The sequence below is a fragment of the Lissotriton helveticus genome, chromosome 10 (assembly GCF_964261635.1).
Source record: "Lissotriton helveticus chromosome 10, aLisHel1.1, whole genome shotgun sequence".
Lineage (NCBI taxonomy): Eukaryota > Metazoa > Chordata > Amphibia > Caudata > Salamandridae > Lissotriton > Lissotriton helveticus.
The window spans coordinates 18732874-18756540 of NC_136071.1; the positions used below are offsets into that span (position 1 = coordinate 18732874).

General features: G+C 52.7%; 1 protein-coding gene across 1 annotated transcript in view; it reads left to right on the forward strand.

The window, feature by feature from the left end:
• ABCD1 (ATP binding cassette subfamily D member 1) overlaps positions 1-23667 on the forward strand; it is a 209234-nt gene that overhangs the window by 122484 nt on the left and 63083 nt on the right. Inside the window, exon 6 of the mRNA XM_078664579.1 lies at positions 17686-17831. Within this exon, the coding sequence (XP_078520705.1) occupies positions 17686-17831 (146 nt within the window). The remainder of the gene's footprint in view (positions 1-17685; positions 17832-23667) is intronic.

Here is a 23667-nt window from a genome sequence, read left to right on the forward strand (position 1 = left end):
GAGAGTAGGATGCGAGTGGAGGTGTGAGTAAACTGTACCATGCTGATGCACTAGCTGCAGGAGCTGAGAGTAGGATGTGAGTGGAGGTGTGAGTAAACTGTACTATGCGCTAGCTGCAGGAGCTGAGAGTAGGATGCGAGTGGAGGTGAGTAAACTGTACCATGCTGATGCACTAGCTGCAGGAGCTGAGAGTAGGATGTGAGTGGAGGTGTGCGTAAACTGTACTATGCGCTAGCTGCAGGAGCTGAGAGTAGGATGCGAGTGGAGGTGAGTAAACTGTACCATGCTGATGCACTAGCTGCAGGAGCTGAGAGTAGGATGCGAGTGGAGGTGAGTAAACTGTACCATGCTGATGCACTAGCTGCAGGAGCTGAGAGTAGGATGCGAGTGGAGGTGAGTAAACTGTACCATGCTGATGCACTAGCTGCAGGAGCTGAGAGTAGGATGCGAGTGGAGGTGAGTAAACTGTACCATGCTGATGCACTAGCTGCAGGAGCTGTGAGTAGGATGTGAGTGGAGGTGTGAGTAAACTGTACCATGCTGATGCACTAGCTGCAGGAGCTGTGAGTAGGATGTGAGTGGAGGTGTGAGTAAACTGTACCATGCTGCTGCACTAGCTGCGGGAGCTGTGAGTAGGATGTGAGTGGAGGTGTGAGTAAACTGTACCATGCTGATGCACTAGCTGCGGGAGCTGAGAGTAGGATGTGAGTGGAGGTGTGAGTAAACTGTACCATGCTGATGCACTAGCTGCAGGAGCTGTGAGTAGGATGTGAGTGGAGGTGTGAGTAAACTGTACCATGCTGATGCACTAGCTGCAGGAGCTGTGAGTAGGATGTGAGTGGAGGTGTGCGTAAACTGTACTATGCGCTAGCTGCAGGAGCTGAGAGTAGGATGCGAGTGGAGGTGAGTAAACTGTACCATGCTGATGCACTAGCTGCAGGAGCTGAGAGTAGGATGTGAGTGGAGGTGTGAGTAAACTGTACCATGCTGATGCACTAGCTGCAGGAGCTGTGAGTAGGATGTGAGTGGAGGTGTGCGTAAACTGTACTATGCGCTAGCTGCAGGAGCTGAGAGTAGGATGTGAGTGGAGGTGTGAGTAAACTGCACCATGCTGATGCACTAGCTGCAGGAGCTGAGAGTAGGATGTGAGTGGAGGTGTGAGTAAACTGTACCATGCTGATGCACTAGCTGCGGGAGCTGAGAGTAGGATGTGAGTGGAGGTGTGAGTAAACTGTACCATGCTGATGCGCCAGCTGCAGGAGCTGAGAGTAGGATGTGAGTGGAGGTGTGCGTAAACTGTACTATGCGCTAGCTGCAGGAGCTGAGAGTAGGATGTGAGTGGAGGTGTGAGTAAACTGCACCATGCTGATGCACTAGCTGCAGGAGCTGAGAGTAGGATGTGAGTGGAGGTGTGCGTAAACTGTACTATGCGCTAGCTGCAGGAGCTGAGAGTAGGATGCGAGTGGAGGTGAGTAAACTGTACCATGCTGATGCACTAGCTGCAGGAGCTGAGAGTAGGATGCGAGTGGAGGTGAGTAAACTGTACCATGCTGATGCACTAGCTGCAGGAGCTGAGAGTAGGATGCGAGTGGAGGTGAGTAAACTGTACCATGCTGATGCACTAGCTGCAGGAGCTGAGAGTAGGATGCGAGTGGAGGTGAGTAAACTGTACCATGCTGATGCACTAGCTGCAGGAGCTGTGAGTAGGATGTGAGTGGAGGTGTGAGTAAACTGTACCATGCTGATGCACTAGCTGCAGGAGCTGTGAGTAGGATGTGAGTGGAGGTGTGAGTAAACTGTACCATGCTGCTGCACTAGCTGCGGGAGCTGTGAGTAGGATGTGAGTGGAGGTGTGCGTAAACTGTACTATGCGCTAGCTGCAGGAGCTGAGAGTAGGATGTGAGTGGAGGTGTGCGTAAACTGTACTATGCGCTAGCTGCGGGAGCTGAGAGTAGGATGCGAGTGGAGGTGTGCATAAACTGTACCATGCTGATGGACTAGCTGCGGGAGCTGAGAGTAGGATGTGAGTGGAGGTGTGCGTAAACTGTACTATGCGCTAGCTGCAGGAGCTGAGAGTAGGATGTGAGTGGAGGTGTGCGTAAACTGTACCATGCTGATGGACTAGCTGCGGGAGCTGAGAGTAGGATGTGAGTGGAGGTGTGCGTAAACTGTACTATGCGCTAGCTGCAGGAGCTGAGAGTAGGATGTGAGTGGAGGTGTGAGTAAACTGAACGATGCAGGAGCTGTGAGTAGGATGTGAGTGGAGGTGTGAGTAAACTGTACCATGCTGATGCACTAGCTGCAGGAGCTGTGAGTAGGATGCGAGTGGAGGTGTGCGTAAACTGTACCATGCTGATGCGCTAGCTGCAGGAGCTGAGAGTAGGATGTAAGTTGAGGTCTGCGTAAACTGTACTATGCGCTAGCTGCAGGAGCTGAGAGTAGGATGTGAGTGGAGGTGTGCGTAAACTGTACTATGCGCTAGCTGCAGGAGCTGAGAGTAGGATGTGAGTGGAGGTGTGCGTAAACTGTACCATGCTGATGCACTAGCTGCAGGAGCTGAGAGTAGGATGCGAGTGGAGGTGCGAGTAAACTGTACCATGCTGATGCACTAGCTGCGGGAGCTGAGAGTAGGATGTGAGTGGAGGTGAGTAAACTGTACCATGCTGATGCACTAGCTGCAGGAGCTGAGAGTAGGATGTGAGTGGAGGTGAGTAAACTGTACCATGCTGATGCACTAGCTGCAGGAGCTGAGAGTAGGATGTGAGTGGAGGTGTGAGTAAACTGTACCATGCTGATGCGCTAGCTGCAGGAGCTGAGAGTAGGATGCGAGTGGAGGTGAGTAAACTGTACCATGCTGATGCACTAGCTGCAGGAGCTGAGAGTAGGATGTGAGTGGAGGTGAGTAAACTGTACCATGCTGATGCACTAGCTGCAGGAGCTGAGAGTAGGATGTGAGTGGAGGTGAGTAAACTGTACCATGCTGATGCACTAGCTGCGGGAGCTGAGAGTAGGATGTGAGTGGAGGTGTGAGTAAACTGCACCATGCTGATGCACTAGCTGCGGGAGCTGTGAGTAGGATGTTTGTGGAGGTGAGTAAACTGTACCATGCTGATGCACTAGCTGCAGGAGCTGAGAGTAGGATGTGAGTGGAGGTGTGAGTAAACTGCACCATGCTGATGCACTAGCTGCAGGAGCTGAGAGTAGGATGTGAGTGGAGGTGTGCGTAAACTGTACCATGCTGCTGCACTAGCTGCAGGAGCTGAGAGTAGGATGTGAGTGGAGGTGTGAGTAAACTGTACCATGCTGATGCAGGAGCTGTGAGTAGGATGTGAGTGGAGGTGTGAGTAAACTGTACCATGCTGATGCGCTAGCTGCAGGAGCTGAGAGTAGGATGTGAGTGGAGGTGTGAGTAAACTGAATGATGCAGGAGCTGAGAGTAGGATGTGAGTGGAGGTGAGTAAACTGTACCATGCTGCTGCACTAGCTGCGGGAGCTGTGAGTAGGATGTGAGTGGAGGTGAGTAAACTGTACCATGCTGATGCGCTAGCTGCAGGAGCTGAGAGTAGGATGCGAGTGGAGGTGAGTAAACTGTACCATGCTGATGCGCTAGCTGCAGGAGCTGAGAGAAGGATGTGAGTGGAGGTGTGAGTAAACTGCACCATGCTGATGCGCTAGCTGCAGGAGCTGAGAGTAGGATGTGAGTGGAGGTGTGAGTAAACTGTACCATGCTGATGCGCTAGCTGCAGGAGCTGAGAGTAGGATGTGAGTGGAGGTGAGTAAACTGCACCATGCTGATGCGCTAGCTGCGGGAGCTGAGAGTAGGATGTGAGTGGAGGTGAGTAAACTGCACCATGCTGATGCGCTAGCTGCAGGAGCTGAGAGTAGGATGTGAGTGGAGGTGTGCGTAAACTGTACCATGCTGATGCACTAGCTGCAGGAGCTGAGAGTAGGATGTGAGTGGAGGTGTGCGTAAACTGTACTATGCGCCAGCTGCAGGAGCTGAGAGTAGGATGTGAGTGGAGGTGTGCGTAAACTGTACCATGCCGATGCACTAGCTGCGGGAGCTGAGAGTAGGATGTGAGTGGAGGTGAGTAAACTGTACCATGCTGCTGCGCTAGCTGCAGGAGCTGAGAGTAGGATGGGAGTGGAGGTGTGAGTAAACTGTACCATGCCGATGCACTAGCTGCGGGAGCTGAGAGTAGGATGTGAGTGGAGGTGAGTAAACTGTACCATGCTGCTGCGCCAGCTGCAGGAGCTGAGAGTAGGATGGGAGTGGAGGTGTGAGTAAACTGTACCATGCTGATGCGCTAGCTGCAGGAGCTGAGAGTAGGATGCGAGTGGAGGTGAGTAAACTGTACCATGCTGATGCACTAGCTGCGGGAGCTGAGAGTAGGATGTGAGTGGAGGTGTGAGTAAACTGTACCATGCTGATGCACTAGCTGCGGGAGCTGAGAGTAGGATGCGAGTGGAGGTGAGTAAACTGTACTATGCTGATGCACTAACTGCAGGAGCTGTGAGTAGGATGTGAGTGGAGGTGTGAGTAAACTGCACCATGCTGATGCGCTAGCTGCAGGAGCTGAGAGTAGGATGTAAGTTGAGGTGTGCGTAAACTGTACTATGCGCTAGCGGCAGGAGCTGAGAGTAGGATGTGAGTGGAGGTGTGAGTAAACTGTACCATGCTGCTGCACTAGCTGCAGGAGCTGTGAGTAGGATGTGAGTGGAGGTGTGAGTAAACTGCACCATGCTGATGCGCTAGCTGCAGGAGCTGAGAGTAGGATGCGAGTGGAGGTGAGTAAACTGTACCATGCTGATGCACTAGCTGCAGGAGCTGAGAGTAGGATGCGAGTGGAGGTGAGTAAACTGTACCATGCTGATGCACTAGCTGCGGGAGCTGAGAGTAGGATGTGAGTGGAGGTGTGAGTAAACTGTACCATGCTGATGCACTAGCTGCAGGAGCTGAGAGTAGGATGTGAGTGGAGGTGTGCGTAAACTGTACTATGCGCCAGCTGCAGGAGCTGTGAGTAGGATATGAGTGGAGGTGTGAGTAAACTGTACTATGCGCTAGCTGCAGGAGCTGAGAGTAGGATGTGAGTGGAGGTGTGAGTAAACTGTACTATGCGCTAGCTGCAGGAGCTGTGAGTAGGATGTGAGTGGAGGTGTGAGTAAACTGTACTATGCGCTAGCTGCGGGAGCTGTGAGTAGGATGTGAGTGGAGGTGAGTAAACTGCACCATGCTGATGCGCTAGTGGCAGGAGCTGAGAGTAGGATGTGAGTGGAGGTGAGTAAACTGTACCATGCCGATGCACTAGCTGCGGGAGCTGAGAGTAGGATGTGAGTGGAGGTGTGCGTAAACTGTACTATGCGCTAGCTGCAGGAGCTGAGAGTAGGATGTGAGTGGAGGTGTGAGTAAACTGTATTATGCAGGAGCTGTGAGTAGGATGTGAGTGGAGGTGTGAGTAAACTGTACCATGCTGATGCGCTAGCTGCAGGAGCTGAGAGTAGGATGCGAGTGGAGGTGTGAGTAAACTGTACCATGCTGATGCACTAGCTGCGGGAGCTGTGAGTAGGATGTGAGTGGAGGTGTGTGTAAACTGTACCATGCTGCTGCACTAGCTGCGGGAGCTGTGAGTAGGATGCGAGTGGAGGTGTGAGTAAACTGTACCATGCTGATGCACTAGCGGCAGGAGCTGAGAGTAGGATGCGAGTGGAGGTGTGAGTAAACTGTACCATGCTGATGCACTAGCGGCAGGAGCTGAGAGTAGGATGCGAGTGGAGGTGTGAGTAAACTGTACCATGCCGATGCACTAGCTGCAGGAGCTGTGAGTAGGATGTGAGTGGAGGTGTGAGTAAACTGTACTATGCGCTAGCTGCAGGAGCTGAGAGTAGGATGTGAGTGGAGGTGAGTAAACTGCACCATGCTGATGCGCTAGCTGCGGGAGCTGAGAGTAGGATGTGAGTGGAGGTGAGTAAACTGCACCATGCTGATGCGCTAGCTGCAGGAGCTGAGAGTAGGGTGTGAGTGGAGGTGTGAGTAAACTGTACTATGCGCTAGCTGCAGGAGCTGAGAGTAGGATGTGAGTGGAGGTGAGTAAACTGCACCATGCTGATGCGCTAGCTGCGGGAGCTGAGAGTAGGATGTGAGTGGAGGTGAGTAAACTGCACCATGCTGATGCGCTAGCTGCAGGAGCTGAGAGTAGGATGTGAGTGGAGGTGAGTAAACTGCACCATGCTGATGCGCTAGCTGCAGGAGCTGAGAGTAGGATGTGAGTGGAGGTGTGTAAACTGCACCATGCTGATGCACTAGCTGCAGGAGCTGAGAGTAGGATGTGAGTGGAGGTGAGTAAACTGTACCATGCTGATGCACTAGCTGCAGGAGCTGAGAGTAGGATGTGAGTGGAGGTGAGTAAACTGCACCATGCTGATGCGCTAGCTGCAGGAGCTGAGAGTAGGATGTGAGTGGAGGTGTGAGTAAACTGTACTATGCACTAGCTGCGGGAGCTGAGAGTAGGATGTGAGTGGAGGTGAGTAAACTGCACCATGCTGATGCGCTAGCTGCAGGAGCTGAGAGTAGGATGTGAGTGGAGGTGTGAGTAAACTGTACTATGCGCTAGCTGCAGGAGCTGAGAGTAGGATGTGAGTGGAGGTGAGTAAACTACCATGCTGATGCGCTAGCTGCAGGAGCTGAGAGTAGGATGTGAGTGGAGGTGAGTAAACTACCATGCTGATGCGCTAGCTGCAGGAGCTGAGAGTAGGATGTGAGTGGAGGTGTGAGTAAACTGCACCATGCTGATGCGCCAGCTGCAGGAGCTGAGAGTAGGATGTGAGTGGAGGTGTGTGTAAACTGTACCATGTCGATGCACTAGCTGCGGGAGCTGTGAGTAGGATGTGAGTGGAGGTGTGAATAAACTGAACGATGCAGGAGCTGTGAGTAGGATGCGAGTGGAGGTGTGAGTAAACTGCACCATGCTGATGCACTAGCTGCAGGAGCTGAGAGTAGGATGTGAGTGGAGGTGAGTAAACTGCACCATGCTGATGCGCCAGCTGCAGGAGCTGAGAGTAGGATGTGAGTGGAGGTGAGTAAACTGCACCATGCTGATGCGCCAGCTGCAGGAGCTAAGAGTAGGATGTGAGTGGAGGTGAGTAAACTGCACCATGCTGATGCACTAGCTGCAGGAGCTGAGAGTAGGATGTGAGTGGAGGTGAGTAAACTGCACCATGCTGATGCGCTAGCTGCAGGAGCTGAGAGTAGGATGTGAGTGGAGGTGTGCGTAAACTGTACCATGCTGATGCACTAGCTGCAGGAGCTGAGAGTAGGATGTGAGTGGAGGTGTGAGTAAACTGCACCATGCTGATGCACTAGCTGCAGGAGCTGAGAGTAGGATGTGAGTGGAGGTGAGTAAACTGTACCATGCTGATGCGCTAGCTGCAGGAGCTGAGAGTAGGATGTGAGTGGAGGTGTGAGTAAACTGCACCATGCTGATGCGCCAGCTGCAGGAGCTGAGAGTAGGATGTGAGTGGAGGTGTGTAAACTGCACCATGCTGATGCACTAACTGCAGGAGCTGTGAGTAGGATGTGAGTGGAGGTGTGAGTAAACTGCACCATGCTGATGCGCTAGCTGCAGGAGCTGAGAGTAGGATGTGAGTGGAGGTGTGAGTAAACTGTACTATGCGCTAGCTGCAGGAGCTGAGAGTAGGATGTGAGTGGAGGTGAGTAAACTACCATGCTGATGCGCTAGCTGCAGGAGCTGAGAGTAGGATGTGAGTGGAGGTGAGTAAACTACCATGCTGATGCGCTAGCTGCAGGAGCTGAGAGTAGGATGTGAGTGGAGGTGTGAGTAAACTGCACCATGCTGATGCGCCAGCTGCAGGAGCTGAGAGTAGGATGTGAGTGGAGGTGTGTGTAAACTGTACCATGTCGATGCACTAGCTGCGGGAGCTGTGAGTAGGATGTGAGTGGAGGTGTGAGTAAACTGCACCATGCTGATGCGCTAGCTGCAGGAGCTGAGAGTAGGATGTGAGTGGAGGTGAGTAAACTGTACCATGCTGCTGCACTAGCTGCAGGAGCTGTGAGTAGGATGTGAGTGGAGGTGTGCGTAAACTGTACTATGCGCCAGCTGCAGGAGCTGAGAGTAGGATGCGAGTGGAGGTGAGTAAACTGCACCATGCCGATGCACTAGCTGCGGGAGCTGTGAGTAGGATGTGAGTGGAGGTGAGTAAACTGTACCATGCCGATGCGCTAGCTGCAGGAGCTGAGAGTAGGATGTGAGTGGAGGTGTGAGTAAACTGCACCATGCTGATGCACTAGCTGCAGGAGCTGAGAGTAGGATGTGAGTGGAGGTGAGTAAACTGTACCATGCTGATGCGCTAGCTGCAGGAGCTGAGAGTAGGATGTGAGTGGAGGTGTGAGTAAACTGTACCATGCTGATGCACTAGCTGCAGGAGCTGTGAGTAGGATGTGAGTGGAGGTGTGCGTAAACTGTACTATGCGCCAGCTGCAGGAGCTGAGAGTAGGATGCGAGTGGAGGTGAGTAAACTGTACCATGCTGCTGCACTAGCTGCAGGAGCTGTGAGTAGGATGTGAGTGGAGGTGTGAGTAAACTGCACCATGCTGATGCACTAGCTGCAGGAGCTGAGAGTAGGATGCGAGTGGAGGTGTGAGTAAACTGCACCATGCTGATGCACTAGCTGCAGGAGCTGAGAGTAGGATGCGAGTGGAGGTGTGAGTAAACTGTACCATGCTGATGCACTAGCTGCGGGAGCTGAGAGTAGGATGCGAGTGGAGGTGTGAGTAAACTGTACCATGCTGATGCACTAGCTGCGGGAGCTGAGAGTAGGATGCGAGTGGAGGTGAGTAAACTGCACCATGCTGATGCACTAGCTGCAGGAGCTGAGAGTAGGATGTGAGTGGAGGTGAGTAAACTGTACCATGCCGATGCACTAGCTGCGGGAGCTGAGAGTAGGATGCGAGTGGAGGTGAGTAAACTGTACCATGCTGATGCGCTAGCTGCAGGAGCTGAGAGTAGGATGTGAGTGGAGGTGTGAGTAAACTGCACCATGCTGATGCACTAGCTGCAGGAGCTGAGAGTAGGTTGCGAGTGGAGGTGTGAGTAAACTGTATTATGCAGGAGCTGTGAGTAGGATGTGAGTGGAGGTGAGTAAACTGTACCATGCTGATGCACTAGCGGCAGGAGCTGAGAGTAGGATGTGAGTGGAGGTGTGAGTAAACTGTACCATGCTGCTGCACTAGCTGCGGGAGCTGTGAGTAGGATGTGAGTGGAGGTGTGAGTAAACTGTACCATGCTGATGCGCTAGCTGCAGGAGCTGAGAGTAGGATGCGAGTGGAGGTGTGAGTAAACTGTACCATGCCGATGCACTAGCTGCAGGAGCTGAGAGTAGGATGCGAGTGGAGGTGTGAGTAAACTGTACCATGCCGATGCACTAGCTGCAGGAGCTGAGAGTAGGATGTGAGTGGAGGTGTGAGTAAACTGAATGATGCAGGAGCTGTGAGTAGGATGTGAGTGGAGGTGAGTAAACTGTACCATGCTGCTGCACTAGCTGCGGGAGCTGTGAGTAGGATGTGAGTGGAGGTGTGTGTAAACTGTACCATGCTGCTGCACTAGCTGCGGGAGCTGTGAGTAGGATGCGAGTGGAGGTGTGAGTAAACTGTACCATGCTGATGCACTAGCGGCAGGAGCTGAGAGTAGGATGCGAGTGGAGGTGTGAGTAAACTGTACCATGCTGATGCACTAGCGGCAGGAGCTGAGAGTAGGATGCGAGTGGAGGTGTGAGTAAACTGTACCATGCCGATGCACTAGCTGCAGGAGCTGTGAGTAGGATGTGAGTGGAGGTGTGAGTAAACTGTACTATGCGCTAGCTGCAGGAGCTGAGAGTAGGATGTGAGTGGAGGTGAGTAAACTGCACCATGCTGATGCGCTAGCTGCGGGAGCTGAGAGTAGGATGTGAGTGGAGGTGAGTAAACTGCACCATGCTGATGCGCTAGCTGCAGGAGCTGAGAGTAGGGTGTGAGTGGAGGTGTGAGTAAACTGTACTATGCGCTAGCTGCAGGAGCTGAGAGTAGGATGTGAGTGGAGGTGAGTAAACTGCACCATGCTGATGCGCTAGCTGCGGGAGCTGAGAGTAGGATGTGAGTGGAGGTGAGTAAACTGCACCATGCTGATGCGCTAGCTGCAGGAGCTGAGAGTAGGATGTGAGTGGAGGTGAGTAAACTGCACCATGCTGATGCGCTAGCTGCAGGAGCTGAGAGTAGGATGTGAGTGGAGGTGTGTAAACTGCACCATGCTGATGCACTAGCTGCAGGAGCTGAGAGTAGGATGTGAGTGGAGGTGAGTAAACTGTACCATGCTGATGCACTAGCTGCAGGAGCTGAGAGTAGGATGTGAGTGGAGGTGAGTAAACTGCACCATGCTGATGCGCTAGCTGCAGGAGCTGAGAGTAGGATGTGAGTGGAGGTGTGAGTAAACTGTACTATGCACTAGCTGCGGGAGCTGAGAGTAGGATGTGAGTGGAGGTGAGTAAACTGCACCATGCTGATGCGCTAGCTGCAGGAGCTGAGAGTAGGATGTGAGTGGAGGTGTGAGTAAACTGTACTATGCGCTAGCTGCAGGAGCTGAGAGTAGGGTGTGAGTGGAGGTGAGTAAACTACCATGCTGATGCGCTAGCTGCAGGAGCTGAGAGTAGGATGTGAGTGGAGGTGAGTAAACTACCATGCTGATGCGCTAGCTGCAGGAGCTGAGAGTAGGATGTGAGTGGAGGTGTGAGTAAACTGCACCATGCTGATGCGCCAGCTGCAGGAGCTGAGAGTAGGATGTGAGTGGAGGTGTGTGTAAACTGTACCATGTCGATGCACTAGCTGCGGGAGCTGTGAGTAGGATGTGAGTGGAGGTGTGAATAAACTGAACGATGCAGGAGCTGTGAGTAGGATGCGAGTGGAGGTGTGAGTAAACTGCACCATGCTGATGCACTAGCTGCAGGAGCTGAGAGTAGGATGTGAGTGGAGGTGAGTAAACTGCACCATGCTGATGCGCCAGCTGCAGGAGCTGAGAGTAGGATGTGAGTGGAGGTGAGTAAACTGCACCATGCTGATGCGCCAGCTGCAGGAGCTGAGAGTAGGATGTGAGTGGAGGTGAGTAAACTGCACCATGCTGATGCACTAGCTGCAGGAGCTGAGAGTAGGATGTGAGTGGAGGTGAGTAAACTGCACCATGCTGATGCGCTAGCTGCAGGAGCTGAGAGTAGGATGTGAGTGGAGGTGTGCGTAAACTGTACCATGCTGATGCACTAGCTGCAGGAGCTGAGAGTAGGATGTGAGTGGAGGTGTGAGTAAACTGCACCATGCTGATGCACTAGCTGCAGGAGCTGAGAGTAGGATGTGAGTGGAGGTGAGTAAACTGTACCATGCTGATGCGCTAGCTGCAGGAGCTGAGAGTAGGATGTGAGTGGAGGTGTGAGTAAACTGCACCATGCTGATGCGCCAGCTGCAGGAGCTGAGAGTAGGATGTGAGTGGAGGTGTGTAAACTGCACCATGCTGATGCACTAACTGCAGGAGCTGTGAGTAGGATGTGAGTGGAGGTGTGAGTAAACTGCACCATGCTGATGCGCTAGCTGCAGGAGCTGAGAGTAGGATGTGAGTGGAGGTGAGTAAACTGTACCATGCTGCTGCACTAGCTGCAGGAGCTGTGAGTAGGATGTGAGTGGAGGTGTGCGTAAACTGTACTATGCGCCAGCTGCAGGAGCTGAGAGTAGGATGCGAGTGGAGGTGAGTAAACTGCACCATGCCGATGCACTAGCTGCGGGAGCTGTGAGTAGGATGTGAGTGGAGGTGAGTAAACTGTACCATGCCGATGCGCTAGCTGCAGGAGCTGAGAGTAGGATGTGAGTGGAGGTGTGAGTAAACTGCACCATGCTGATGCACTAGCTGCAGGAGCTGAGAGTAGGATGTGAGTGGAGGTGAGTAAACTGTACCATGCTGATGCGCTAGCTGCAGGAGCTGAGAGTAGGATGTGAGTGGAGGTGTGAGTAAACTGTACCATGCTGATGCACTAGCTGCAGGAGCTGAGAGTAGGATGCGAGTGGAGGTGAGTAAACTGTACTATGCGCTAGCGGCAGGAGCTGTGAGTAGGATGTGAGTGGAGGTGTGAGTAAACTGTACCATGCTGATGCACTAGCTGCAGGAGCTGAGAGTAGGATGTGAGTGGAGGTGAGTAAACTGCACCATGCTGATGCGCCAGCTGCAGGAGCTGAGAGTAGGATGTGAGTGGAGGTGTGTAAACTGCACCATGCTGATGCACTAACTGCAGGAGCTGTGAGTAGGATGTGAGTGGAGGTGTGAGTAAACTGCACCATGCTGATGCGCTAGCTGCAGGAGCTGAGAGTAGGATGTGAGTGGAGGTGAGTAAACTGTACCATGCTGCTGCACTAGCTGCAGGAGCTGTGAGTAGGATGTGAGTGGAGGTGTGCGTAAACTGTACTATGCGCCAGCTGCAGGAGCTGAGAGTAGGATGCGAGTGGAGGTGAGTAAACTGTACCATGCTGCTGCACTAGCTGCAGGAGCTGTGAGTAGGATGTGAGTGGAGGTGTGAGTAAACTGCACCATGCTGATGCAATAGCTGCAGGAGCTGAGAGTAGGATGCGAGTGGAGGTGTGAGTAAACTGCACCATGCTGATGCACTAGCTGCAGGAGCTGAGAGTAGGATGCGAGTGGAGGTGTGAGTAAACTGTACCATGCTGATGCACTAGCTGCGGGAGCTGAGAGTAGGATGCGAGTGGAGGTGTGAGTAAACTGTACCATGCTGATGCACTAGCTGCGGGAGCTGAGAGTAGGATGCGAGTGGAGGTGAGTAAACTGCACCATGCTGATGCACTAGCTGCAGGAGCTGAGAGTAGGATGTGAGTGGAGGTGAGTAAACTGTACCATGCCGATGCACTAGCTGCGGGAGCTGAGAGTAGGATGTGAGTGGAGGTGAGTAAACTGTACCATGCTGATGCACTAGCTGCAGGAGCTGAAAGTAGGATGCGAGTGGAGGTGTGAGTAAACTGTACTATGCGCTAGCTGCGGGAGCTGAGAGTAGGATGCGAGTGGAGGTGTGAGTAAACTGTACCATGCCGATGCACTAGCTGCAGGAGCTGAGAGTAGGATGTGAGTGGAGGTGTGCGTAAACTGCAGCATGCTGATGCACTAGCTGCAGGAGCTGAGAGTAGGATGTGAGTGGAGGTGTGCGTAAACTGCAGCATGCTGATGCACTAGCTGCGGGAGCTGAGAGTAGGATGTGAGTGGAGGTGTGCGTAAACTGCAGCATGCTGATGCACTAGCTGCAGGAGCTGAGAGTAGGATGTGAGTGGAGGTGTGCGTAAACTGTACTATGCTGATGCACTAGCTGCGGGAGCTGAGAGTAGGATGTGAGTGGAGGTGAGTAAACTGTACCATGCTGATGCGCTAGCTGCAGGAGCTGAGAGTAGGATGGGAGTGGAGGTGAGTAAACTGTACCATGCTGATGCGCTAGCTGCAGGAGCTGAGAGTAGGATGCGAGTGGAGGTGAGTAAACTGTACCATGCTGATGCGCTAGCTGCAGGAGCTGAGAGTAGGATGTGAGTGGAGGTGTGCGTAAACTGCACCATGCTGATGCGCTAGCTGCGGGAGCTGAGAGTAGGATGTGAGTGGAGGTGAGTAAACTGTACCATGCTGATGCACTAGCTGCAGGAGCTGAGAGTAGGATGTGAGTGGAGGTGTGAGTAAACTGCAGCATGCTGATGCGCTAGCTGCAGGAGCGGAGAGTAGGATGTGAGTGGAGGTGTGAGTAAACTGTACCATGCTGATGCACTAGCTGCAGGAGCTGAGAGTAGGATGTGAGTGGAGGTGAGTAAACTGTACCATGCTGATGCACTAGCTGCGGGAGCTGAGAGTAGGATGTGAGTGGAGGTGTGAGTAAACTGTACTATGCCGATGCACTAGCTGCGGGAGCTGAGAGTAGGATGTGAGTGGAGGTGTGCGTAAACTGTACTATGCGCTAGCTGCAGGAGCTGAGAGTAGGATGCGAGTGGAGGTGTGAGTAAACTGCAGCATGCTGATGCACTAGCTGCAGGAGCTGAGAGTAGGATGTGAGTGGAGGTGAGTAAACTGTACCATGCCGATGCACTAGCTGCGGGAGCTGTGAGTAGGATGTGAGTGGAGGTGAGTAAACTGTACCATGCTGCTGCGCTAGCTGCAGGAGCTGAGAGTAGGATGTGAGTGGAGGTGTGAGTAAACTGTACCATGCTGATGCACTAGCTGCAGGAGCTGAGAGTAGGATGTGAGTGGAGGTGAGTAAACTGTACCATGCTGATGCACTAGCTGCAGGAGCTGAGAGTAGGATGTGAGTGGAGGTGTGTAAACTGTACCATGCTGATGCGCTAGCTGCAGGAGCTGTGAGTAGGATGTGAGTGGAGGTGTGAGTAAACTGTACTATGCGCTAGCTGCAGGAGCTGAGAGTAGGATGTGAGTGGAGGTGAGTAAACTGTACCATGCTGCTGCGCCAGCTGCAGGAGCTGAGAGTAGGATGTGAGTGGAGGTGTGCGTAAACTGCACCATGCTGATGCGCTAGCTGCGGGAGCTGAGAGTAGGATGTGAGTGGAGGTGAGTAAACTGTACCATGCTGATGCACTAGCTGCAGGAGCTGAGAGTAGGATGCGAGTGGAGGTGTGAGTAAACTGCACCATGCTGATGCACTAGCTGCAGGAGCTGTGAGTAGGATGTGAGTGGAGGTGTGAGTAAACTGTACCATGCTGATGCGCTAGCTGCAGGAGCTGAGAGTAGGATGTGAGTGGAGGTGAGTAAACTACCATGCTGATGCGCTAGCTGCAGGAGCTGAGAGTAGGATTTGAGTGGAGGTGAGTAAACTACCATGCTGATGCGCTAGCTGCAGGAGCTGAGAGTAGGATGTGAGTGGAGGTGTGAGTAAACTGCACCATGCTGATGCACTAGCTGCAGGAGCTGAGAGTAGGATGTGAGTGGAGGTGAGTAAACTGTACCATGCTGATGCACTAGCTGCAGGAGCTGAGAGTAGGATGTGAGTGGAGGTGTGAGTAAACTGTACCATACTGATGCGCTAGCTGCAGGAGCTGAGAGTAGGATGTGAGTGGAGGTGAGTAAACTGTACCATGCTGATGCACTAGCTGCGGGAGCTGAGAGTAGGATGCGAGTGGAGGTGTGAGTAAACTGTACCATACTGATGCGCTAGCTGCAGGAGCTGAGAGTAGGATGTGAGTGGAGGTGAGTAAACTACCATGCTGATGCGCTAGCTGCAGGAGCTGAGAGTAGGATGTGAGTGGAGGTGAGTAAACTGTACCATGCTGATGCGCTAGCTGCAGGAGCTGAGAGTAGGATGTGAGTGGAGGTGTGAGTAAACTGCACCATGCTGATGCACTAGCTGCAGGAGCTGAGAGTAGGATGTGAGTGGAGGTGAGTAAACTGTACCATGCCGATGCACTAGCTGCAGGAGCTGAGAGTAGGATGTGAGTGGAGGTGTGAGTAAACTGTACCATGCTGATGCGCTAGCTGCAGGAGCTGAGAGTAGGATGTGAGTGGAGGTGTGCGTAAACTGCAGCATGCTGATGCACTAGCTGCGGGAGCTGAGAGTAGGATGTGAGTGGAGGTGTGAGTAAACTGCACCATGCTGATGCACTAGCTGCAGGAGCTGAGAGTAGGATGTGAGTGGAGGTGTGCGTAAACTGCAGCATGCTGATGCGCTAGCTGCAGGAGCTGAGAGTAGGATGGGAGTGGAGGTGAGTAAACTGTACCATGCTGATGCGCTAGCTGCAGGAGCTGAGAGTAGGATGCGAGTGGAGGTGAGTAAACTGTACCATGCTGATGCGCTAGCTGCAGGAGCTGAGAGTAGGATGTGAGTGGAGGTGTGCGTAAACTGCACCATGCTGATGCGCTAGCTGCGGGAGCTGAGAGTAGGATGTGAGTGGAGGTGTGAGTAAACTGTACCATGCTGCTGCACTAGCTGCAGGAGCTGAGAGTAGGATGTGAGTGGAGGTGTGAGTAAACTGTACCATGCTGATGCACTAGCTGCAGGAGCTGAGAGTAGGATGCGAGTGGAGGTGAGTAAACTGTACTATGCGCTAGCTGCAGGAGCTGAGAGTAGGATGTGAGTGGAGGTGTGAGTAAACTGTACTATGCGCTAGCTGCAGGAGCTGAGAGTAGGATGCGAGTGGAGGTGAGTAAACTGTACCATGCTGATGCGCTAGCTGCGGGAGCTGAGAGTAGGATGCGAGTGGAGGTGTGAGTAAACTGTACCATGCTGCTGCACTAGCCGCGGGAGCTAAGAGTAGGATGCGAGTGGAGGTGAGTAAACTGTACCATGCTGCTGCACTAGCTGCAGGAGCTGAGAGTAGGATGCGAGTGGAGGTGTGGGTAAACTGTACCATGCCGATGCACTAGCTGCAGGAGCTGAGAGTGGCTAAACTGCACAACGAATGATGCAGCTGCTGGGTTGTGTAGTGTTCTACAAACACCACCACAGCTTGAGTCGTGAGTGAAGAGCACTGCGCCAGTGCAGGACCTGGGGTTGTAAGTGTGGTGTCCCATGGTCGTACGAATAGGGGGGGTGAGCAGAGCAGGCGGAGGCTACAGTGCCACCCTGTGGCCCGGTCCCATGTGCTTGGATGGCCAGTATTCTTTCCAGCCTTCACTGTGGATGTGGTGTGGATCCAATGCTAGGCTGAATGTGCAATGTGGTACTCTGCAAGGCCTTGGCATCAATGTGTGATCTAGCATGGAACACAACTGGTCTGTCAGTCATACTTCTTACAGACGGGGGTGCTTCTGGGTTCAGGTGCGCTTGTGCACCAGGGAATGTGGTACCCCCCATGGTCTTGGCATCCGTGTGTGAAATGGCATGGGACACAAGTGGTCTGTTGGCCGCCCTGTTGAGGTAGGGGTGAGTCAGCCCTGTTCTCTGTCCAGCAGGTCCTGCAGTCTTTCTTGATGACTCAAGGGTTGAGGGTGGTGGTCCTGTCCTTTTTAGACACTTCAGCTTCTTCAGAAGTCTTCTCGGTTTGGAAGAGAGGTCAGCCCCTGGGTGTTCACGGGTGGCACCATCAAACTTAGTCTGGAATTCTTCTCCTTGTGTCGTCAGGAGCACAGGAAAAGACCAGAGAGGAGGGCGTAGCGGGAGATAGTGGCCCAAACCATGGGCAGTGCTGACCCTGGCTGGACTCTGCTCTCCTTTGTTGAAGACAGGAGAAGAGAGGGTAGCAGGAGGATATTGGCACAATCCAGAGTTTTAAGCACATGGTATACCTTTTGTCTTTTCATGTATGTTCTGCTGGCTCCTTCTCCCACCTGGGATTGCACATCATGTGACGTGTTCATGAGGGTCTGGTAACCCCATTCTTCTGATGGAAATGCTTTTGCTCACGATATCCAAGTTCATCAGAGGGTGGAATGTTGGCTCGTTCAAGAAGAGGGCCACACATTCTAGGACCCGTGGCCCTAAATCCTTCTAAAGCAGAGTCACACAGAGGGCCTTGTTGGGATGAATTTGAGTGTTTGTCTGAAGCTTGTGGTTGGTCGATGTTGGACAGGTCTTAACTGCCTTTCATAACTGCACTAGCGGTGTCTGTCTGTCGTTCCCATGTTGATGGTGTCTGTCTCACGTTTGTGTCACCTTGTGTTTCCTCTTCAGGTCGAGGAAGGTATGCACCTCCTAATCACAGGGCCCAACGGCTGCGGCAAGAGCTCCCTCTTCCGGATCCTGGGAGGGCTTTGGCCTGCCTACAGCGGCGTGCTGTACAAGCCCCCTCCCAAGCACATGTTCTACATCCCACAGAGGTAAGGCATGCTCGGACCGGAATACCACAGAGGGCTGGCAGAGAAGGGAGCTACTTTACATAGGGGTTGGGTGGGCTCAGCTTCACTGCAGGAGGCCTGGGTCTGTGCGGAGAGGCCTGGGTCTGTGCGGAGCAGCAGAGGTTGCCACCAGAGGTTCTGCGGAGATGTGGTGACTGGTCGCAGCGGTGGGCAAACAATGCTCTATTGAGGCACCATCCGTTGTTGGTGAGACTATTCAGCACTTTCCTTCTGAGGAAGCGGCTTGTCTGGGTCTGGTCTGAAGCTCTAGTCTCCTAATGACGGGGTTCCACAGTCGATAACTGAACAGTGCCGGTGCATCGAGTGCTCCTTGAAGAATCAGAAGCATGAAGTGATGTACGCGGAAGGTTCATATAGGGAAGTGAGCGTATACCATCGGAGAATGTGCAGCCTGGGCTTATTTATTTTTTATATCCGGAAAAGTTTTCATGTAGACTAATCCTGCTTTAATCATTGAAATACTTATGTAGGCATAGAAAACAATATCAAACACACTAAATGATTGACTCCATTAATCAACATTCATTTAATGATTGACGATAAGCAGTAATTCCTCTACATGTATATCTGTGCATTTATATTTCTAATGCCCATCCCAGCGTGGGTGTGGGCCGGGCTTCCTCTGCAGAGTCACTGTTGGCAGGCCTTTGTAATTGACCTGCCATCCTTGTTTTGGTCAATAACATGGTTACCTCATTCAGATCAGGCAGTAGCCTTCAATAATGTTTTAACAATAATCCAACATTGATAGTGTATGTACATCCTCCGCTTCATATGCCACAGTTTACGGTTGTGGAATAGAGATTTGGGATTGAGCTGCGCTTCCAGGGTTTCTGGCGGTCCTTGAATCTGATTCGTCTGCGGAGCTTTGGGCAGTCTGTCCGGGTGCAATCTACTCTGAACCTAGAAGCAGAATGTTGTGACTTAAAAAAATTTTTTTAAATGCCTAGGTGGAAAGTGTTAGTCTTATAATGCAAGCACAATTTTTAAATGTTTTTCATCGACCTTCTGAAACCAACAGTATCCACCTAACTTATTTTCAGTTATCCCAGTCTTCCATTACCTGCCCTATTAAACAGTGAATGCAGTTCAGAAACGCTGCTATGTGCACTTTAAACTTAAGAACATATGGAGAGACCATTGTGAACAATCCATGGTGGGTGTAATACCGGGTGCAGACCCCGTGGAGTTTGCCAAATACTTCCGATGTAAGATGCGGGGAAAAGGCTCTTCTTGAGGAACAGCCCAGAGTGCTCAAGCAGGTGGTCTCCTGTGCCTTCTCCTGACCTCTGTTCTTTGTAGCGCAGTGACCGCTGTCCAACCTTGTTGGGTCAGTGAGTGCATCAGGCCCTCTGAAGCTTAGAACTAATTTCTGTTCACAAAGTAGACCTGCGTGTAAAAGTTACACAGTTGGCAAACGCAACGCGAGTACAAGGGTGTATCCTGTTGTGAAATTCAAATACAACTGAGATAAAAGCAGTGTTACTGTTGTATCATCTAAGTCCACGTGTCACTTGGCAGGGAGATTACATTTCTAGACGGGTGGCCTGCTGCCCAGGTCACCAGTCTGGTGATCAGGGAACTCCTAAACCGAAGCAGTCAGTCCATACTCTGGTGTTTTTGTTTTTAAGTGAAAGCGTCCAAGTGGGCTTCTGATCCCAATAAACTTCATGACGACTTAATGGATCTCAAGTCAGACCCCATCAAACAAAGGGTCACTACAGAATTCAAAACCCAACCAGACACCTTGGAAAGAAACCTCACCAGAGCTCAGTTACAGGCAGTCGAAGAAAGAAACCTAGAGTTCAAAACCTAACCAGACAACATCGTAGTAAGAAATATCACAGAAGCCGTAGCTCAGTTACAGGTGGTCGAAGAAAGAACCCTTCTAGAATTCAAAACCCAACCAGACATCATCGTACACGCATATCACAGAAGCCGAAGCGCAGTTACGGGCGGTCCAAAGAAAGACTCCTAGAATTCAAAACCCAAGCAGACAGCATCACGTCGGTCTCACTTCACACCACACCTAAGAGAGCTACACTGGCACCTGATACATCAACCCTGCTTCTGTATTAGGGGATCCCTGTGTATAGTCATAATCTAGTGAATAGTCCCGCCCATGTGCGTGGACCCCGGAGCAATCAAAAATAATCTCTTAAAGTGTTGAAAAATGCAGAACTGCACAGACACTGAAGAGAGAATTAAAGACCGATAATGCAGCCTATATCCACAGGCTACACTGTCCAGTACTTCAACTAGAAATTCCACCAAAAATCCACAAACCGCAAAGCCTGTCCAGATTTCCCTTGCTTTAACAGCAAAATCCCTCTGGAATGATAGAGAGGAAGACATGGACAGACAAGCCCCATAGGCTGCCATTATGTGGCTCAGAACAGGATACTGTGCCTTTAAGAGCGCTTTCCAGAACTTCACAGTATCCCAGAATGCACTGCAGGGCCCTTTTACTTTCAGTTCTTTTTTCCGGGTCCTGCAAGCAGGACCCTGGAGCATTAAGCTCTCCCTTTTCAAGGGTTTATTGGTGATATTTTTTCACTTTTTCGAAGTTGAGTGCTTTTCTTTAAGTACTTTGCTGTTTCTTCCTGTTTGTCTTTGGGTGCACTCTTAATTGTCAATTATGCCTGCATTATTCGACAAATGCCCTGAGTGCTCCAGGAAGAAGGCCAAGTCTGACCCACACGAGGTGTGCATCATCTGCCTTCCTTCATCCCATGTCCCAGAGGAGTGTGATATCTGCCAGGGTTTCTCTAGCAGGACCCTGAGGGATAGGATGAAGATCAGGCTTCAGGGCCTTGAGGACAGAAGACGAAAGGCACAAGGTGGGTCTGGAGGGGCTTCATCTGCCCATGCTGAGGCCTCTGGGGGGCTCCCCAGGGGCAGGAAGACCAGAAAACGTCCCCATTCTCCGTCGGCGTCGATTGCACAGACCACGACGTCGAGAGGGATGACTGCATTCTGTTCCCCGTCTCCCCAGGGCTCTGGGTCGAGTCGACGTTCGGCGTCGAGGGACCTGAACAGGCCACCGTCTAAGTCTCCAGTGACGATTTCGTCCGCGTCGTCGACGAGTATTCGACGTCGAGAGGCCCGGCGTCGGCGCTCGCCGTCGAGGCGACACCGCCGTTCGCTGTCGGCGAAGAGGAGAAGGTCGTCGTCAAGGGGATCCTTGCCGTCTAGGCGTAGAAGGTCACCGTCTAGGCGTAGAAGGTCGCCGTCGAGGCGTAGAAGGTCGGCGTAGAAGGTCGCCGTCGAGGCGTAGAAGGTCGCCGTCGAGGCATGGGAGATCGCCGAGGCGGAGGCTTTCGCCGTCAAGGGATCGGCGCTCGCCGTTCTTCGACGCCGGGAAGGCGCGGAAGGAGTTCTGGCGCCAGGAGTCGATCTGGCAGGCGTCAAGTACCTCTGGAGGACTCTCCAAAGTCCCAGCCTAGTAGGGAGAGCGGTTCACCGGGCACGGTGTACTCTGTGGTGTATACCCCTGCTAGGCCGAAGACAGTTACTCCTCCTCCTCCGTTACCGAGAGGACTGCCTCCGCGGGCTCCCACCCCGCCTCCGCCTCCTCCACAACCTCAACCGCAACCCCAGTTGCCGGCTGACAAGCCTCCTCCGATTCCGCCGAGGAACGGGTCGTTGCCACGATTTCCTACTCCTCCTAAAGGGACCCCTCGGCCGAGGGCTCCATCCAAGCCAAAGCCTCCCGTCCCGGTGGAACCGGCAGGGCGACCGAAGCCAAGGAAGTCGCGATCCCGCTCCGGGCGGAGAGGGAGGTTGCGCAGTCGTCACAGATCCTCTACGAGGTCAAGACGGCGCCACAGGAGGCGCGGATCACGGTCCCGCACGGATTCCTCTAGGACCAGGTCATTCTACCCGAACCTTATCAGACTCCCCGGGGACGAGGGTGTCTCCCGTGGATGATATCAGCACGTTTCAGGATGTTCTCTTGAGGGGTGCTCCGAAATTGGGAATCACGGTGACTGCTCCAACACCTACAACGTCCGTGATTTTTGAGACACTTCACAAGAAGCATTTGTCTCGTCCGCTACTACCGCTCGTGCCAGGATTGGTAGAGCCAGCGGAGGAGCTGTTCCTTACACCTGCAACGACGAAAGCCGCTCCGTCCCGTCTTCTAAAGAAGTACAGGGCCCCGGATTCCGACCCGGCTTTTCTGAGGATTGACCCTGTTCCAGACTCCGTTATAGTGACGGCTGCCAGGAAGCAACATTCTACCTCTCCGTCATCTACCGTGCCTCCGGATAAGGAGAGCCGATGGATCGACTCAAATGGCAGGAAGGCCTGTGGGACGGCCTCTACATCCATGAAGGCCGCTAGCGATGCAGCTCTGCTAGGGCGGTATGATCGTGCCCTGCGGGAATCCCTCTAACAGTTCGTGGATCTCCTGCCACGAGATAGGAGGGAGGATTTCCTAGAGATCCAGAAGGAGGAGATTCTGGTCTCGAACCAGGTCATCAGCGCGGCCGCTGATGGCTCTGTTGGCGGCCCATGGATATTGTCATGGGATCAACCAGCGACGCCATGCCTGGCTCAGGCTCACATCACTCAAGCCGGAGGGCCAGCAGCGAGTGGCGAATCTGCCCTTCTCGGGGGAGACCCTTTTCGGGAAACATGCAGATGATGAGATGGCCCGCATGTAGGCAGAGGCCGAAACTCTGACGGCTGTGGGCTTGGAGAAGCCCAAAGAAAAGAAAACCTACCGCCCGTTCCAAAGACGGTTTGGGGCGCAGGGCAGAGGGCGAGGACAGGCTTCGGGACAGCAGCAGCAACATCAGCAGCAGTTCCGGAGGCCCTTCCAAAAGCGCCAGAAAGGTAGAGGAGGTCAGCAGTCCTCTACAGCGAACAAGGGCGCGGCCGGGTCTCGACCCTGAGCTGTTACTTCCCTTACATCCGTTACCCGCTCCGGTGGGGGGAAGCGTTCGATTTTTTTCTGGCAGAGTGGAGAAAAATTGCTCAGGACAAGTGGGTGCTGAATATTGTTTGCAATATATTGTTTCGGTTCACCAGCCCGCCTCCATCAATCCCTCCGGTCAGCTCGCAGTTTCAGCTACGCGAGCTCCAGGTGGAGGCCGATATCCTGTTAAGGAAAAGGGCGATAGAAGACGTACCTCTGTCTCAAAGAGGAAGAGGTCTGTACTCCCGGTTCTTCCTGGTTTGCAAAAAGGACAAGAACGAGTTCAGGCCCATTCTGGATTTGCGACAAGCAAACAAGTGGATTCGCGGAGAAAAGTTTTGCATGCTGTCGTTGCATCAGATTTATCCTCCGCTGCAACGGGGAGACTGGCTGTGTGCCATAGACCTACAGGATGCATACTTCCATGTGCCCATTGCACATAAACACAGGAAGTTCCTGCGATTCCAAGTCTGCGCCAATCATTATCAGTACACAGTACTGCCATTCGGGCTTAAGTCTGGGCCCAGGACATTCTCGAAGTGCATGGCAGTGGTAGCCGCACACCTAAGGAAGAACAAGGTGTTTGTCTACCCTTACCTGGACGATTGGTTGATCAAGGCCTCCTCCTTCTCGGAAGCTCAAGCGCACTTCCAGAAGACGTGCGTTCTCTTGAACAAGCTGGGGTTGCACATCAACATGTCCAAGTCTGTCCCGACTCCAGTCCAGTGCATCCAGTACTTGGGAGCCTCCATCAATACGCTGTCAGCAAGCGTGTCTCCTTCGGAGGAGTGACTATTATCACTCCTTCGGAAGGCTCAGGCTCTTATGACTGCTCCATCTACAACAGTGAGGACGGTGTCTTCTCTACTGGGATCG